Here is an 18,616-nt window from a genome sequence, read left to right on the forward strand (position 1 = left end):
TATTTTAGACAGAAAGGTCTAAATGCCTGTGGGAGATGCAAATGCCTTGTTCCCTTGGGCATAGAACAAGCTGGTAGTCAGAGGCTATTAAGGTGACCTTCCCTGCTTTTATTTTAGACCCAGCCCCTCCCAGAAGTCAGGATGAGACACTGAGGTTTGCAGGCAGTGGTCAGCACTTTGGGCTGCTATGTGACATACCACGGTAGCTCCTGGTCCCCTGCTCTCAATGGCTGAGTGATCAGAAACTGCAGTGACAGTAGCCCCTCCTGTCCCCTAGATCCACACATTAGGGCAGCAAAGCACAGGGATGCTTATCTTCTAGCTGTTTCTTTATGAGGGAATAGTGCTTGTCCCCTGTTCCCTGTACTGCCCCATACCTCTCTCCAAGAAAGATTTCTGAGACCCTTTCCTTTTTCTCAGGCTTTCTCTGAAAGGGCTCAAGGGAGGGACAGCATGTTCCTACTGGCACCATTGGATACTGTGAAGTTCCCTGCAAACTGCGCGGGTTTTTTTCCTTTCCTGATAGCGTAGTGAAAAAGCATTTGAAAGAAACCAGCCAAGATCTAGGTTACAGATGAAGGCCATTATGCTGTGGTAACACAGGCTCGCTTTCTTTTTAGCCGAGAAGAAGTTAATCCTCGGGGAGCTGTTATTTCGCTGGCAGCTCCAGCGAAATGTTCGCAGTACTCCATTCAGCTACCAATAGGCTCAGATAAGTGACTTTTACAAGGCTCCAAATAGGGCCGAGCTATGGTATGCCAAAAATCCAGCCACACAGAAAGAAAAGATGTGTTCTCAAATTAGCTAGCAAGTTTTCTCTTGCTTTGGAGGATGATAGTGACCCAGCCATCTGTGATAAGATCTTATTTGAAAGTAGATGAAATAGTACTTATACAACTTAGAGTCACTGGCTTTGAGGCAGTGATTTTGAATTGATGACTATTTCCTCTTCTGTTTAGCCCTACTTAAGTTTTCTCTTGTGCTCGTGTTATTTAGCTCTCCTCACACGCTTCAGTGCAGTAATAGTTTACATAGCACTTAGCTACACATTTTAATAATATTTATGTTGTCAGTGGTCTTCTAAGCTAATTACTTTAACCTTTAGTGCAAAAATTATTTCACTTTTTCATAACCCTCTTTAAAAGGACAAACAAAGCCAGTGTGCTGCCTGAAACTTGTGGGAACGTGAGGCAGAGGCTCAAATGCCTTTCTCAAATGCCCATGAGAAATGGGCCCAAATTGGTATGCTGTGTTTACATTCTTACTCCTTTCGTCTTTATTTATACTTAAGTACCGTTAAAATAAATGTTGTTTAGGTTGCAAAGGCAAGCACTTAAACAGAAATTGCAGAATTCAGCTTATCCCTGTGCTGAAGGATCTCATTTGACGCTACAACGTGACTATTTATGAAGTGATAGCCTTGTTTTCCCAAGGGACCCCACGTTAGGTCCTTTGCTGAATATACTGAGAGCTTTTTGTTTAAACGTTGTCATTCATTCCTAAATGAATCCCTCCTTATTCTTCATCCCAGTTTTGCCATGTGACCTCTCTGCCTCACCCTCCCTACAGCATTCCCCCCCTCCATATAGTATACGTGCATTGCAGGCTGTCCAGCAGCCCCACTGCATGCCAATGAAGCGATGCTGTCAAGGGTAGGAGCTTTGCATGGGAGAGTGGCCTTAACTGCTAAAAACTGTGAGAAACCGTCAGTAATCTGAAACCAACAAAATGCAGTGTTTGGGAATATTATTGGCCATTTGCCCTACTGAATTAAAACCAATGATATACATGAAACAGCCTTCAAGTAGAATATATAAGCTAATCTTGGGGAAAGATCTGGCAACCATGTCACCAACTCCCAAGGGACTTCCCTAACCACTGGAGTAATGAGTCCTGCCAGTTCTCAAGTTCTTCTTTGAAAATTGTGACTCTTCTTAGGAGGAGGAGCGGAGGCAGATACTCTGCTGAGTAACCTACAGCTTAGGCTGGAAGGTAGGATGTATGGGTTTGAACGTGCTCAGCAGAAGTGAGAATTGCATCTGGGACCCTGCACACACTCTAGCTATTAAATTCCTGAATAGAAGAACCCTGTTACAACCATTTCTTTGTGTTAATGAATGCAATAACCAACAGTATGTTTTGCACATAGTAGGCATGTACAGGATATTCTGTGAGTACATATACTGGATCAGATCCCCCTCGGTCCATTGTAGCTGGAGAAACACCTCATTAGATATTCCCAATCACTTGTAGTCTTTGGACAGAAAAATTATTTCTCAGCCCGTTTGATATTGAATCACATCTGTGTTTGCTGAGATACAGACCTTCTCTTGTAAAAATGGAAACTTCTGTAGTATTATGTCCAGAGGGTAACATAAGAGATAAAATAATGATTTTTTGCTCTTTGGTGTCTAAATCTTCCTAAGATCTCAGTTTACACAGGATATGGACCTTTCCCTCTTTGTGTTTGTTATCTATATCATAAAGATGATGATGATGATGATAATATAATTATATATTATCTATGATAACTACTAATAGCTACCTCACAAGGGTATTGGAAAGAGTACATTAAAAGAATATTGTGTTCAGATAACTACAACAATGGAAGACTATTTACTCTTAGATAAAATATTCTGGCTGGGGAAATGGCCATTCACTAATTAAGATAAGGCACAGTATAGCAAGACATTCTCCAATTTCTACTCTGTCACCTCTCTCCTACTTTATGTGTGTCTCCCAAAATGTGTAACAGAACAGAGAGTTAAAATGCAGAGATGAAAAAATACTGGTATTTCCTCTTGTTTCACATGGAGCAGTCCCTTAATAACTCACAGCAAGATAAACAAGAGGGAGGGAGAAGTCAGCCAGTAAAGACAGACCCAACTGCAATGATGCAAAGTAGTCAAGACGTTATTAAACAGGGAGGAATTTTTACCAGTACAAGTAAATTAGCAGAAGTTTGTCTCACAACTGGCTGTTTCTAAAATGTACACACATACACACACTCAAGCATGCATAGATACAGGGGTAGGATTAAAAAGGCCACGCTAAACTGATGTCTATGACATATGTGGAAAATCACATAAAACCGTGAACTGACGATTTTCATATAGATGAACGGATCTTGCAGAGAGCAAACTAATATCTACTTCCACGTGGTAGCATTCTCCCCAACTTGGCGTAACACCATGTCTGCTTTAGTCTTCAGTTCCTACTTGAATAAGGAGTGGGATGCATAGCCAACTCCCGCATTAATGATCTGTGGTAAAAATATATACATAACCCAGATGCCATTTTCTCATTCTCTTTTTGAGAACACTTAGGCCGTGGAGTAAACATTTATTCTAAACAATGCGGGAGGAATGTGACTGCTCAGCATTGCCTAGGATTTGTGGGGAGGGCTGGAGTATAGCTTTAGTTACAGTAAAGAAATATGTGATAGGAGAAGTATGTTTTGACAAGGAGAATATTATTAACTATACAAAGATTTGCCTTGTTAACCCTTCAAGAGGTTTCTGAGTGATTTTGCATATTATATGAAGGCTACTTCACTGCTTGCCACGCCAGCATAGTTTCCAAGTCACACTGTGGTGCCAAACATGCTGTCTTAAAGATGGTGGATAAAAATCAGTGCTCTGCTCATTGAGGAGGCCAGATCATCAGCTGCAGCAGGATGGCAAAGCATCATTATTGTCATTGAGGGGATCTAAACTGAGACTTAATGGGGCTCTATCTTATAGTCATTAACATTACCACAATAATTGTCACAAAAGCTTTTGTTAACTGTTGTGCGCTGGACAGATTCATCCAAGATTAATGAGCTGCTGTCTGTTTTGAGTCATTTTAGTTGGGGCTGTCTTTACCTCCTGACTATGCACTCTTGTGTATGTTGGTGTGAGTTGTTAAAAGACTGCTCTGTGCCAATGCTCACATAGTTGGCTGGATTTCGGTGACACTTTTTATGATTCCTGTAACTGAAGGCGAGAACTCCTGACTGATGAAAAAAAAATTGTTTGTATAAACCCATTCAACTATGCAAAGTATTTTTGTTTTCTGTTTATTATATATGCTGTACTAATTCTGTCTGTTCTTAATATCCCTTTAATTAAGGGAGATTTTTCTACTCTTTTGATTTTGTAATAATCATATGCCTGTCCTTTAATCTGTCCACCACCTGTTGTCCACTTGAGGCTTTCCTCCTGACTGTAGCTGCTAGTCCATGAGTACAAACACCCCACAGGTTGGGGGGCCACCGTGTGAACTGGGTGCTGTGGAGGCAGACAGAATGTTATGCCTCCGGGCTTCAAAGAAACTCATCTAAACACAGAAGTCGGGTAACGCACTGGAGAGGTGGTAACAAGAACAATAAGATGCACATTGCCTCCATAGCCGGGCAGCACCACAATCACCTTAGGTAGCTACGTACACTTGCTGCAACAACAGCTTGTAATTTTTCTCTATAAAGCTGTACTCCCTCTCATCTCCTAAAAGTTGTTTTGCTTTTCTTGTTGGAATTGCCTCTCATCCCTCTGGCCTTACCTATCGCATTATGCCAGCTGCAGCTATGAGAACACTCTCCCACGGATTCAACCACATCATGCCATTCTCAAGTCTTTAGACAGTTTCTGTGTGGCTAAAGGCTTGAGATCTAGACAATTTGTTTTTTCTTCCCACGGAGTGGTCTAGGAGCCTTTATCATTCAGTAGATTTTTCAGATCTTGGAAATTAGCCATAAATAGGCAAAGGCAAAGTACAAAGCTCAGAAAAAGCAGAAATCAGCTTTAAGTTAACCAAAATTCAGCTACAAGACTCAGAAAAGTACAAATCAATTTTTGGAACTGCATGTGCTGCACTGGGACAGGCTGTTCTCATGAAATGTACTCTGGAAGATAAGCACCAAGTCCACATATCTAGAGATACCTTCCTTGGTGCTCTGGGGTCTTTGGATGGATCACCTTTTTAAGAAAATTCATCCAGTCATTCAGCTCAGGAGTAGGCATACTGAACAAATGAGTGAATTTTTGTCCCCTAAAGATACACTCAAGTGTCAATATGCCTATTACTAGGTTTTTAATACAGTAATTCCCTGACAAAATTCTGTAATCTGTGTTATTTAGGAGTTCTGACAAGACGATAAAAGTGCTTTCTTCCTGCATTAAGACCTATGATTTTTTTTTCAATTATTGTGAGCTTTCAGGTTCTTGAATTTATTATCTGCTATTTCAGTTTTATTTTCTTCAATTGGCACAGCTATAATGCAAAGTAGAACATTGTGTGTATTGGGAGTAATCCAAGTGGAAAAGACACAGCAAACTCCAGGATACTTTTGCAAGTCACATGCATCTATAGGGCTTTTTTGGTACAAAGGTGGATAAACTTGGCAGTTTAATCCCATTAGGAGTTAAGCTTTTTCCATATGTCCTGATTTTCCTGAAAAGAAGAAAGAAAGAAAAATGTTCATCTGTTTTTCACATGCTTTTCCCCATTTGTTTGGCAGGACTTTGTAATGTGAGGAGATGCAATGAGCCAAATGCATCCCTAGAACTGCAGAGGTCACACCAGGCCTTATATTGGCTCATTAAATTTCTATAAATTTCCAGCTATCGTTTGATTATTTTTTTTTCCCTGCAATCACGTACCATTTCCTTATTTCCTTTTCTAAAATGTGTGGTTATATATAATTTTTTTAAAATTATTTTTGTTTATCATCAAAATGAACATTTCAGTCCAGGCAAAGCACAGCGTTCGTAGGCTGCTCCTCTCCCATGACATTGATGAGATGGTGCCTGTTAACAGCTTAGGGTACTTGTTCCCACTCTGCAAATCTGCTGGTATTAATATGAAGAGAATGTATACGTGTGCAACCAACTACATTTAGTATTTTCAATACTTCTTGAAAAAATTGATTTTAAATTCATTTATTGAAAATAAACACAGAATGGGGCCACAAGACCATGCAGGCAGTGGCATTTTATACATAAATCATATCCTCTTCTCCAGGGACATGGCTGTTATGAAATCCTGTCTCGACTCAAATCAGTGGGAGATTTATCACCAACTCCATGAGTCTGGGTTTAACCTATGTTGTTCAATCCAATCAGCATGTAAATGACCTACTCTCACCAAAGCCAAGCGACAGTGGATAGGTGTTTTGTTTTGTTTTGTTTTCCTAGTGATAGGCCTATCCTTGCCAATGGGATACTGAATGGGATCTTGAATATGAGGTTAGGAACTCAGAACCATGATCCCATCACTAACATGGACCCTTTCACAGAATTGTTAGAATGAGCAGTTATGCTCATAAAAGTTTACATTTAAAGGATTAATGGTTTCCTCATCTCACAAATCTTTCACAGATCACCAATATCTGCTACGTTTAGCGACTAACGTGAGTTTGAGTACACTATTTCATCTAAATTTCTCAGACAATCATTGTAGCTGAAACAAAATGAACAGATCTCTCTATTTCACCTCCTGAAGAGGCTGGGTTGCAACGCTCTAGCTGAACTGAAAGGTTTCTGCAGGCATTGAAGAAGGAAGGAGTTGCCCCATAGACCATTTATGACTAGTGATGCTACTGTCCCCGGTGTGATGGGGCTGGGAACTTAAGCCTCTGAAGTTATCTGCTTAGGTTTTTGTTAGGCCTAGTTTACTGGGCTGTGTAGCCTGGCTTCATATCACATAGGGTAATGGGAATTTTGGCCAACATCTCTAGTCAAAGCTGGGAGAAACTGAAAATCATTTGAGGGTCAGGGTTTTTCAGGCTGGGGCTTGAGAAATATGGCTGCTAGACTATATTTGTTCCAAACTTATCATTCATAAAAAAAAAAAAAAAGAAAAAGAAAAAAAACAGAATGCCAAAACAGTATCCCTTGTAAAAAAGGGGATGATTGTGTCATAAAATGGACAGTAGATTGGGTATATAAAATTGTGTAAAAAGGAGTATGAAGAAAATTGGTTAAAACTGTTTGTATGAATGAAGACAGAATGAATTTTGGAGTGAAAATATTAATTAGATTCCTCCCACATACTATTTAAGATGTGGTGTCAGGTTCTTCAGTAGGTTTAAATTTCCATTTGTGTGGTCCTCTTGCCTAGTTATCAGTAAAAACTTTTAAAGCACAAAAAGAAAAGTAAACTCATGGCCACACTTCTTGTAGACCATATATATTAGAAAAGTATTCTGTTAACAGTTATCTGTGCTTTATGAAGACTAAAATATCTATCATTATTGGTCAATAGAGCTAAAAAGATTGATAAATAAATATCCCTTTGGTATGTTCACTAATGATAAACTGATTCTTCTTCATCTTGCTTTTTTATCCTGAGTAATTTGCTGGTAACTCTAGCTGAACTCTAGCTAGAGTTATGTTTATCTTGTTATTTTAAAATTTAAATGATTGGATAGCAGTGGGAAGTTTGTGAATATTTTGGTATTGTATAGGATGCCATTTGAATTTTGAGCTAATTTACCTTGGCTTCTATCTGTGTGTGGAGTTTTAAAAATGAAACAAATACCTCATTAAGCCAGCTAAGAATAGAAGCTTTGACTCAAAAGGCTTTGAGATTAGTTGAAATTGTTACATTAGGAGACTAAAGACAATTTTTAAATGAAGGGGAAAAAAAGAGAGAAATGTTAGGCTATAGTCACTCATTAATCATCAAAATGAGTTTCCAGTATGAAATAATTAGATATTAGAACGTTGTCCTCTAGATCAAGGACAACGTTCAAAATGAGGTATATGTCCTAATTTGCAATGGATCACAGTGTGAAGTCTCTGCAGCCCCAGCTCTGAGTTGTGCCTTCAGTCCTAATATAGAATAGCATGGTGGTCTGCCAGATCATACTCTTCTGTTCTGACTGCCATGATTATGGATAGCCATTAATGACAATTCCATTCTGCAAAGAAAATTTTTGAGGATTTCTCCGTTGGGTTTTGTTGTTGTTGTTGTTGTTTGGGTTTTGGTTTTTTTTACTGTTCCAAAAGCTTATCGTTAAGATATTCACTTCAACTGTTGGAAATGTGGATTTACATCTATGGTCTGTTTGATTTGGAACAAGAATTTGAATGAAATCAACCATAACCTGGGTATTTTTGTTCTAAATTCTGACCTTCTCATCTTTTACTCTTCCCTGTTGAAGCTGTTCTTTGTATGCGAAAGTAGCCACAGTTCTACAGAGAGCGCAGTGGAGTATCTTATGGCTAAGAAATCCCTTTCTCTCTTTCTTACTTGGAAACATTTAAATGGAAACTCCATCTTGGGCTTAAGGAAAATTTTCTCAGAACCAATACCTTCCCAATTAAATGGGTTGGCACTGTATAATGAAAATTCCCAGCAAGCGATATATCAGGGTCTGCCGTTAAATTGTTGGCTATGAATGTCACAAAGTTTCTGATTTTACTACCTGGTTTTCTGTAAACTGGATAATTGAACTCCAGTAGTGCCTCCTTCTGATGTGAAGTAATAATTCTCCAAGGGGAGCTCACTTTAGTGTGAACAAAGTGGTAGGGTCTGGCTCCTAGCTTCCCCATGGCTCAATTTACCAGTCTGTCATACTGTCACATAAGAAGAGCTGTGAATCTGTTTCTAAAATCTTAAAAAGAAAAGGTATACACAGAAGATTTGAAGCGATGCCTTTGCATGAAGTACTAGTCCTGTGAAGTCACCAAAGCCAAGCTTTCATCCTTACACGTAACAACATTCACCACTGTTATGAAAATAACAGATCTGTTCCTTGAAGAGATACTGCTGTAGGGGAAGTTAGTTGCTATTATTTTGCCTTCCTTAAAAACACTTTCAAAATCCCTTTTGCTATTGTCTCTGCAGTCCTCCCTTTTATCAAACTGTCCTCTGAAGTCCACAGGTAGCTGGGCATTGCATTTCCCCATTTAGAGTTGATGCTGTTGAGTCACCTATATGGCACCCTGGGGTTTCAGGAGTGCAGTTTGGAGCAGCTCAGCAAAGACAAACCTCCCTGCAGAACTAAGAGTGTACAACAGCAAAGCTATACATGCTTATCTGTTACTCCTCTCTTTCTATCACTCCATTTTTCTTCCAGTGAAAACAGTATTACTACCTGGTGCTACCTTGAGTATGCTCAGAGCCCCTACAAGACTCCAAAATCCTTGTTTGGATGTTTCTGTCCACTTTGCACTCCCCTTTGGCAGTAATAGATGATGATCAGAGTTTGAGGGAGGAGACAGAAATGTTCCCCTGATATTTTCCATCTAGCTGCCATCTAAATGTTTCACAGTTGTTTTACTGCTGTTCTGTGCACGTATATATGTGCCTCTTTCCCGTCTTAGTCTTATGTTTTCTTTCTCATCCTCTTACTACTGATACTCCCTGGCCAGGATGTGGTAGCATCAACCAGAAATATTGAAAGCAGCTTATTAAATTGTAGTTTTGTACCACTTTATGTCTCTGTATCAAACCCATTACAGTTGTACAAATAATTTCAATCCTAGTAAGTTCTCTGTTTAGGAGTTTGCTGAATTTTACTCTGGGCTGTGACCTTAACAGATTTCACCTCTAGAAACCTGAGGGCTGAGAACAGAGTCTCATTTGGGCAGAAACCCTCAGTCCTAGCTCACTCATTTTAGATTTAGAGCAAAGTTCGTCTCTGCTATGCCTTCCCTAAATGGGTGTATTTGTCCCTTCATTGCATCTTAACTAATTTCATGTCCTCTACTCTATTATAAAGTGACTCTTTATTGAAAAGAAAATAGCTCCTTTAAGTGTATAGTACCTTTGCTGCAATAGTGACACTAAACATTGCTGTAATATACTGGGCCAAGCAAATTATTTTTAAAGCAAAATTATTAAACTATGATCTTGCTTAATCCTTCTATAAACATTTGGGGAAGAGAAATATGCTTTAATCTTGTTTCAATTCTACATTTTTTTGATGAATAATCTGTGAATAATTCACTTTCCAGATGCAAAGTATTACTGAGGTATTATGATAAGACTAAGGAAAATACAACCAAAGATGTATTTCATTTAGAGGGTTGTGTGTTTGTTTTTCAAAATAGAGGCTTTGGTGCCACCACTCATAAAAAGTAAGAGTCATCTTGCTTTCAGTCCACCTGCCCATAATGGTTTGAACTACAAGCCTTGTTCCATTAGAGGCAGCATCAGGGTCGTATCAATGCTGCTGCATTTCATGTCCAAAGATAAAATAGTCTTGGTTGTGCCACCTTTCGACAACAACCTCTGCAGCTACTGCAGATGAAATCTTGCTGAGGGGATCTGGGATTTGTTTGTCTTAGCCTCACAGACATCTGTTCCTTCTCCCAGGTCCCCTGATGCTGTCTGCCTTCAAGCAGCATTTAACCAAGTCAATAAGACCTTTGTCTAAATGCGGGATACAGAAAACACAATTGGACTCCTTGCCAGAAATGTCTCCTTCTAAGCTGTAGTTCAAAGCTATGTGTTGAGCACAGTTTAGTTATAATTTTATTAGTAGAAGTTGCCCACTGTTTTTCTGCAGGACTTGAATATGTTGTGTAACCTTTGTTACTGGGTCCTACAAATTTTGTCTTGCCTGGCCAGTCTTGTCTCTGAATTGTTGAAATATTCCTTATTATATGTGTTAATTATTACATGGAAGTAAACAACAATTCTTCTTTCTTAAATCTGATCCAGGTGATTATCTCAACCTGTTTTGACTTGGCTACCATATAAAACTTGGGGAGAACAGACTGTATAAACCAAAACCACCTAGCCAGCAGAGAAATTAGATTAAAACTAAGAGAAATCTTCATAAACATCTCCTATTACTCTTTACTTATCCAACAATTTGGGGCAGAATGCTGGCCCCAATATAGTCAATGGAAAAACTCCAATTGCTGTTAAGAAAGGCCAGGATTTTATTCCAGATCTGTGAAATAAACCATAATTAACCTTCCATCATGGCTGCCAGATTCCATGTCAGCACTTGCTTCTGAATTTAATTTTAGTGAAAATCTGTATAAAACTTAAGAGGCATTTAAGGAATAGCCAAGTGGCTTTCTCCCTCTATCACTTTCTCTTATATGCCCAGTTAATTTAGAATATATGCCCTGCTGTCTTCCACAATTTCCTCTTGTAACAAATGTTAGAGACCCTCATTAACTTAATGGCAAATTTTCCTTGTTATTGCTTGCTCTTCTTTTATGTTCTGATTTGAAGAAGCCCCACAGCTCACCACACTCTAATTAATGGTCATTAATTATTTAAAACTTTGCTTTATTCTCTGAATTAAATTAGCTCCCTTTCTCCCCCAGATAAATAAATGATGGTTTTAATTATCTTTATGTAAACATTTTTTTAGTTCAGGTCAGGAGCTCTTGCTGGATGTTCAGTATGCATTTGGACTGCCATTCTACCTGAAGTATGAAGAACAATTTACTCCGGAAGAAAAGAGCCTTTCCTTGAAAATTATGCAGTATATCTCCAATTTTGTAAACTCTGGGTAAGTATGTGACATTTAAGAATTGCTGTGATTGGGGAGGGGGTGAGTAGTAGCGGGAATGTAGTCCAGATCCTGCCCTCACTCCAGTAGCCTCCATTTCCTCTAGCAATTTGTAATCCTACAGAGGGGGCTTTGGTCAACACTGTTGGAAAGTCTTGGTCAAGTTGTCAAGTGGATACTGAAGATTTGTAGTATGACACTTAGCTAGAAGTAATACGAATTTTATCTCCGTGGAGCAGCTGCAAATTCTACTTAAATATAGGGGGTCTACAAAGACCTTGGTGTTGGTTCCAGAGCTTAGTTCCAGGACTCCAGTTCTGAAGGGTCTTGGCTAAGAGTTCCCTTATTCCCAGAAGAAAGGGGAAAGCACATGAAGACACAGTGCATCCTTTACCAACTATCCTGCGAATAACCCTCCACTTCACTGTGCTGTGGCCATGTTCGAGAATGAGGAGTATCTCTGGAAAGCTAGTGTGGGAACTGTGACTTTACGTGCTTTTTGGAGTACCTTGGGTTGCTTTGGGACCGAGGCCTGTTGAGGGTGTTCATGAGCCTGTGTCTATAAAGGTTCTGTGTACCTGTTCCTTAGGAAGTAAACCAGACTAGCAAGTTACTGTCAGGTGAGACACCATGAACGATTCACCAGTCTGGACTGAACTTGAACCCTACTGGTCAGAGGGACTGCATACACATTTCCTTGACCCAGCCGGTCTCCTTCTGCATTTTACTGTTCATGTCATCATTGTTTTCTAATGATCATTTCTCCCATTCCCTTAGAAATCCAAACTACCCTTATAGTTTCTCAAGAAGAATGTCAGGGGTGATGCCCCCCTGGCCTATGTATCTGCCAAATGATGATGGTGATAACTACAAGGAGTTCACTGTTTCCTTGCCAACTCTTAAAGGATTGAAAAAAGCAGACTGTTCCTTTTGGTCTGATTATATCAGAAGACTGAAAGCATCCACAGGTGAGCAGAATGTTTTCTGTCATTAAATAAAACCTAAAATCTCTGCTTATGTTTCTCTCTGTCTGTAGTCCTGTTAATATTATAGTTATGTCAATGTGGAAACATACTTTTCATAGATGAAACATCTTGCACTGTTCAGAGTATATGGTTGAGACTCTCCTGATGCAACACTAAACAAATTTATTTTAGAGCAGACAGTGTGTAATGAAGTTTCATTGTCCTGGAGTTAGAGCTAGAGAGATCTTCCTGCAGTGATTATGGATGATATGGTGAAGCTATATCTTCTAATAGTTCTCTCTCTATTTGCAGTCATAATATAGACTTTGACTAAACTGGAAGTGGCCTCTTTTGTCTACTGGAAGCACGTAACATGAGAATGTTGAGATTCATATGGCTTAGGAGTAGCACAGTAACGTCTATCCACTGTAAAGTTACAACTGAGGCTTTAAATATATCTCAGTACGGATCCTGCATGCTTTGACTTCACACTAGATAGTTTCTTTGGATTTTTTATAGCTGTGTTGGTTATGCCCCTTGTATTTCTCCTTTGTCTCCATAAATTTCCATGCAGCTGTGAGATTCCTTCAATTTTTTCTTACTGCTTAGAACAGTAAGACCAACTCTGCTGAGATTTCAATCTGCTGCTCTGCCCTGAACACTTAATTTATTCTGGTAAATAAACTCCCCTTCATGCATGTGTATGTTGTAAATAAATTTGGATAGCCTCAAGAACAGCAAACAAACCCATCCCTTTTTGGCAGGCTGAGATGTTCTGAATTATTCTTGGAGGCCTGCAAGCTTACAAGTGTTTTTTATGACCTAAGGGCTCATCTTCACAGTGAACACAATCCAGGCCCTTTCTGCTTTGGAGGGCAGTTGCATTTCTGGGAACAAAATGTACTCTCCAAGACATCGAGCTACCTAGGCTATCTATGCCTGACAGACCACCTCAAATGGACTGAGGCTGATGTTTGAGTGATGCAAAACTTTAATGTCTCAGAACCATCAAGTTGGTTGTTCTGACACAAACACAAAGCATCAATGCTTTTGTTCAAGAGATAGCCTAAATCATTACTCATGGTCTTTCTCCAAAAGTGGACTCAAGATTTTGTTGTAGGCCTTTTCATCAGTTTCTTGGTATCCCTTAGTGTCTTTCAAGTTCAGAGAGGATATTTTGATCTCTCTGATGGCTTTCGGCTGGTCAAGATATTCCTAATTTGCAAAGCTTGATTCTGATGTTTAAACAGTCCTGGGTATAGCTTCTAGATCTTTTGGGACTTAATCTCGCAACATTATGGCTGTGTAACACCAGACTGAGTTGAAGTCACAGCTCTGGCAGAACGACTGTTGACCGAGCACCACGGACAGAGGCTACTCCCGGCATTTACAAAAAATCCTGAAAAAAGGTGGGAAAATATCTACCATGGCAGATTGGTTTTGAGATGGAAAAGGTTTAAAACCATCCAAACTGGCATAAAAATGCAACAACGTTCGTGTATGGGTCAGTCCAATGGTCTGCCTAGCTCAATATCCTGCCCTCATCAGTGGCCAAAACCAAATACTTGAATGTTAAACATAAAAATCGAGAGAGGGAGGGAAAAACACACTGAAAGAGTTCACAAAGATGAGTCAAATTTTTTAAAACAAGCCACACAGTGTGAGATTTATGGAGTATAGATTGTCAAGGAGAAGGTTTAAAAAGTACATGTCAACATGTTATTCTGCAAGCAGAAGAGAGTACACCCTGCCTGCTCTTCAAGCCAGTATTTGCTTGGCCTCAGCACCATGGTAATGCAGCTACACAGTTCACTTCTACTAAATTCCATCTCACAGCAACATTGGCTTGTCACCTTGCTTCGATAGTCATCTTTACTCTTATCTCATTGACTACTGAAACTTCTCATATGACTTCTTCTTACATAGGCATCACATCAAACCTATTTCTGCTCCAGACCTCCCATCCAGACCATGAGATGGTAACTTACAGAGACTCCTGCTGTGGGTGTCTTGATAACAATCTGAGCCCACCTCCTTGTGAAAAAAGATTTGTAATGTTCATCAGTTCAGCTAGAAGGACTGTATGAACTTGAGATGCTGATAGCTGAACACCTTCAACTTCTTTTTGAGAGGAGGTTGTGCCAAAATTCATGCCAAAGCAGTGTCAGTCCATCAGTAGAAGTTCACCACTTGCATTGCTACCAAAAATCACATTCTTCAGGAGTGGACAAGTGAGACTGTAGAATGTGTTCAGTCAAGAGAACAGAAATCTTCCTTTTTTTTTTTTTTTAAGTCCCTAAGCATCATGTTGCTGCTTGGTTGGTGTGCCTCCTTGCACCAGAGGTAACTTGCTGTACCTCCCTTCAGAGCCGAAGCACTGCACATCTGTTGTTACCTGACTGCTCCAGACTGTTCCTGGAGTGCTGCCAGGCTGTCGTCTGGGATCCTGGAGTGATGTTGGATGCTAGATATGAGAGAGCAATGCTGCAAAACATTTTTGGATGATGTACCTTGCACTCCATCCTGAGGGGAAACTATTTGTCAGTCAGCTACTCTGAGATCCAATCTAACACATACTTAGTGGAAAAAAGAGCAGTTTCCTGCCTTTCAATAATTACAAATCTTCATGATAGTGTTTTTGGATTGTATGATACACTGTTCATTCTGACTGCTGAGTCTCAATTGTTGTGGGTTGCAATTTGTGGCCTTGTGCCAAGTAGAAGGAGTTTACAAGTGTGGCAGCAAGCAGCATTGCTAATGAAACAATCCAGTTTTCACATCCAAGTGCAAAGCTGCAGAGGGTCTATTCTGATGCAATCTCAACCAACTGTGATGAATCCCGTTTTGTCCATCTCACCTCTTCCTTCAAGTCAATATCTTTCATAGAATCATAGAATCATAGAATAGTTTGGGTTGGAAGGGACCTCTAAAGGTCATCTAGTCCAACCCCCCTGCCGTGGGCAGGGACATCTTCAACTAGAGCAGGTTGCTCAGAGCCCCCTCCAACCTGACCTGGAATGTTTCCAGGCATGGGGCATCCACCACCTCTCTGGGCAACCTGTGCCAGTGTTTCACCACCCGCAGTGTAAAAAATGTCTTCCTTATCTCTAGTCTAAATCTACCCCCCTTTAGTTTAAAGCCATTCCCCCTTGTCCTGTCATAACAGGCCCTGCTAAAAAGTTTGCCACCATCTTTCCAGGTTCATGTATCATCTGTGATCTATAAGCAAAAAAAAAAAATCAATATATTTCAGTAAAATGGAGAACAACGGGACAAACCAGTGATCACAAAATCTAACTGCAACTAGCTTTTCAATATTTTTTCTTGATCCTTTGTTTACTGCCATGTGAAATGTCTTGACTTAGAAATGTCGAATTAGGGATAATTAAAGGCTCAAAGCTCAATATCTTAGAACCTAGTTCTCAGTCCAATAGAAAACTGAGTTACTCTTAAACTCATAAATTGCAGTTTCTGGAATAAAACCTCTCATATGTAAAATCTCTTGTACAGCTGAAGTTACATGTCTTTTAGGTTATTCACTGCTGGATCTAGAAGCTGTTGTGTATATACCCAGCTTAACTGTTACCTGTAATTTTCTTTCCATTTAGTAAAAATATTGTCCAAGTTGAAGTAGGTGTTTCATTTTGTGATCAGACTGCAATATTTAATGATGGAATGTATAATTTCTTCCTGGCATATAATTTAAATATATGTTGTCATAATTGAAGATAATTTAACAAAAGTCATTTCATAAATGCAATGATTCTTCATGGTATTTACTGGCAGTGCCTTTACAAATTATGGAGGAAAGTTTGAATCTGTTTCATTGCAGATGATCTATAAATCTGTTGAGGTTTTGTTTGAAACCAGTTTGTAAAGTTGGCATTTTGGGGGGCAGTTTACCTGGGGAATTATGAAAGTGATGGTGCTTGAAAAGGTTTGGATTTAGTAAATGGAGTTCCCATGGTTGCATTTCAAAGACATGCTTTATATTCTGAATCATGATGGTTTCCATGGGAAACATCAAAACCAGAAACAAGAGGAGTGGTCATTATGGAAAAAAGCTGTGGATGGCTTTTTCCAGGGAGTGTGTTAACAACTTGAAATTCAGTGAAAAACAGGAGCTCCAGAATGTTTATGCATATTCAGACAGTATGTCTGAATGCTAAAATTCCCCTTGCATAGTGTGGTGGACTGCACTGCATAAGGGTGAGTCCCTTTATAAGGGGCTTCTCACTGCATCCCAAACAGGTAGACTTGGATCTAGTGTACATCTCTTACTCATCTAACTGGTATCTAAACAGAAACAGTCCTCCTAAAATAAGTGCCTCTGTAAGCAGTGTTGCAGATGGGGAGAAGGAGATACCTTTAGTGTCACCAAAGTGAAATCTTGTCTGCCTAACTCTGCCTAAATTTAGACATTTAGGCATACTTTATGTGTCCAAGTTAGCCAGACTGGACCCCACCTGTAGAAAATTCAACAGCTAGCAAAGCTGAAGACTTCTCCATTAGCTTTGAGATACCATGTGTAGCCACACAAGAGTCCAACTAAAGCAAGTGTTTATAGTTCAGACTTGAATCAAGACCAAATCAGGAATGTTGTGGTTAGCATTCATCTTTTACCCGTTCTATTCACACCTTCTTTTTGGAAATCTCCACTAGAAAACAGATTCCTTTAGTATGAGGGACATCTGTGCAACGAGAGCACTCTGGATAGGATACTTTAAAAAAACACCATCAGTACGCTTTATGGCAAAGTTTGGTCTTGTTGAGGCAACTGCACTTCTGAAACAGGGTGGAAGACTAAAATCACAGAAGGTAAAGAATAAGGAAGAAGAGATCTATCAGAGGTGGGTGCTTGGGGCTTTATGTATTCCAGACAGACAAAAAAATAATGCTCCCCACACTTCCTGCCTGGTAGGTAAGTAACAGGAGATAATACAAAAAAGAGAACAAGTCTTGCACAGGTGGAGTGCAAACTATTATGCATTCCAGTGGCAGTTATTTAAAGCATGCTGGAAGCATGATAATTAATTACCATTAGGTGATCTGTCATTACCCTAAAGCATTTTGCAAATGAACTGCAAACTGAGAAAAATAGCTTCCTGAACATTTATAGCTGCATAAAAACACTCTTAAGTGTCATTGACAAAGTCTATACCTTCTAGCTTGCTGCATCAAAGATATGACATTTATTTTAATCTTAATTATATTGTCTTTTCAGGAAATGCAAGTAATGGAGAGCCATCTGCAGAAAACAGCCCTAGTGAAGCTCCCAGTGAAGGACTTACATCCCGGGAGAGCCAGACACTGGGAGACAAGGTGGCTTACAGCAGATAGAAAGTCACAGCTATTGGATGGGTTTGTCAAACAATTGTATATCCATACAACTGTGTCACACCAGATGAACGAGTGGCTTCCTTTAGTTAACTTTCTGAACAAGTAAAGTAGACCTTTCAAGAAAGTAGTTTTTCAAGAAAATTTTTGAATATGGCACAAAATAAGCCCTACAGCTATTATTTTAGGTCAAAAGAAACTGTAATTTGAAAAATGAAGTATCAATAAAACCTGCAAAAACCAAACAAAAGTACTTGGACTTTATTTCTTGCAAGCACCCAAATGACCACACATTGTAGTACCAGCAGCCAGAAAAGGATGTACATTGAAACTCTGAGAAGTCCCTCAGCTGATGAGGCTTAAATTTGCCACATGTCATATCTGACTTGTTCTTTGTTGTTACTCATCCTATCACAAGCTGCCAATAGGAGTGGGAACCTGGTTTGGCATTCTGGAGAAAATTAAAAAGCTTCAGAATGGGGAAGGGTTGGATCCAGGATCAAGAGTGTGCATTGAGTGTGTTCACATGGAGTCAGGCACATGCACATGCTATATTCAGCTCATGATCACCTGTGAAAATATGTATAAGACCATTTGGGTAAAGCACAACACACAACAGAGATAATACAAAGCATATGTTAATTAAAGCTTAGAACATGCGGTCCTTGGAACATTTCTCTTTTGTAAGGAGAAGGTGAGATACAGAATAGTTTCGGAAGCGTAAGGAAAAATGCTTCATAGGGTATCTCTAATGGCTCTGAAGATAGTTTGGGTTAGGTTGTTAATTCATTGCTGGGATCATTTGGCAACAGATAATCCTCAATTTACCGTATATCACACACATGTTCATGAT

General features: G+C 39.4%; 1 protein-coding gene across 1 annotated transcript in view; it reads left to right on the plus strand.

Annotated features, from left to right (window-relative positions):
- Nucleotides 1-17,862, plus strand: part of TG (thyroglobulin) — a 166,384-nt gene extending 148,522 nt beyond the window's left edge. The window contains exons 46-49 of the mRNA XM_009323383.1: nt 575-594; nt 11,331-11,461; nt 12,239-12,429; nt 17,651-17,862. Coding sequence (XP_009321658.1) covers nt 575-594; nt 11,331-11,461; nt 12,239-12,429; nt 17,651-17,766 — 458 coding nt within the window. The 3' untranslated portion in view covers nt 17,767-17,862. The remainder of the gene's footprint in view (nt 1-574; nt 595-11,330; nt 11,462-12,238; nt 12,430-17,650) is intronic.
- The last annotated feature ends 754 nt before the right edge of the window (nt 17,863-18,616 follow it).

This window comes from Pygoscelis adeliae, unplaced genomic scaffold (genome assembly GCF_000699105.1).
Source record: "Pygoscelis adeliae isolate BGI_AS28 unplaced genomic scaffold, ASM69910v1 Scaffold103, whole genome shotgun sequence".
In the NCBI taxonomy this organism is placed as follows: domain Eukaryota; kingdom Metazoa; phylum Chordata; class Aves; order Sphenisciformes; family Spheniscidae; genus Pygoscelis; species Pygoscelis adeliae.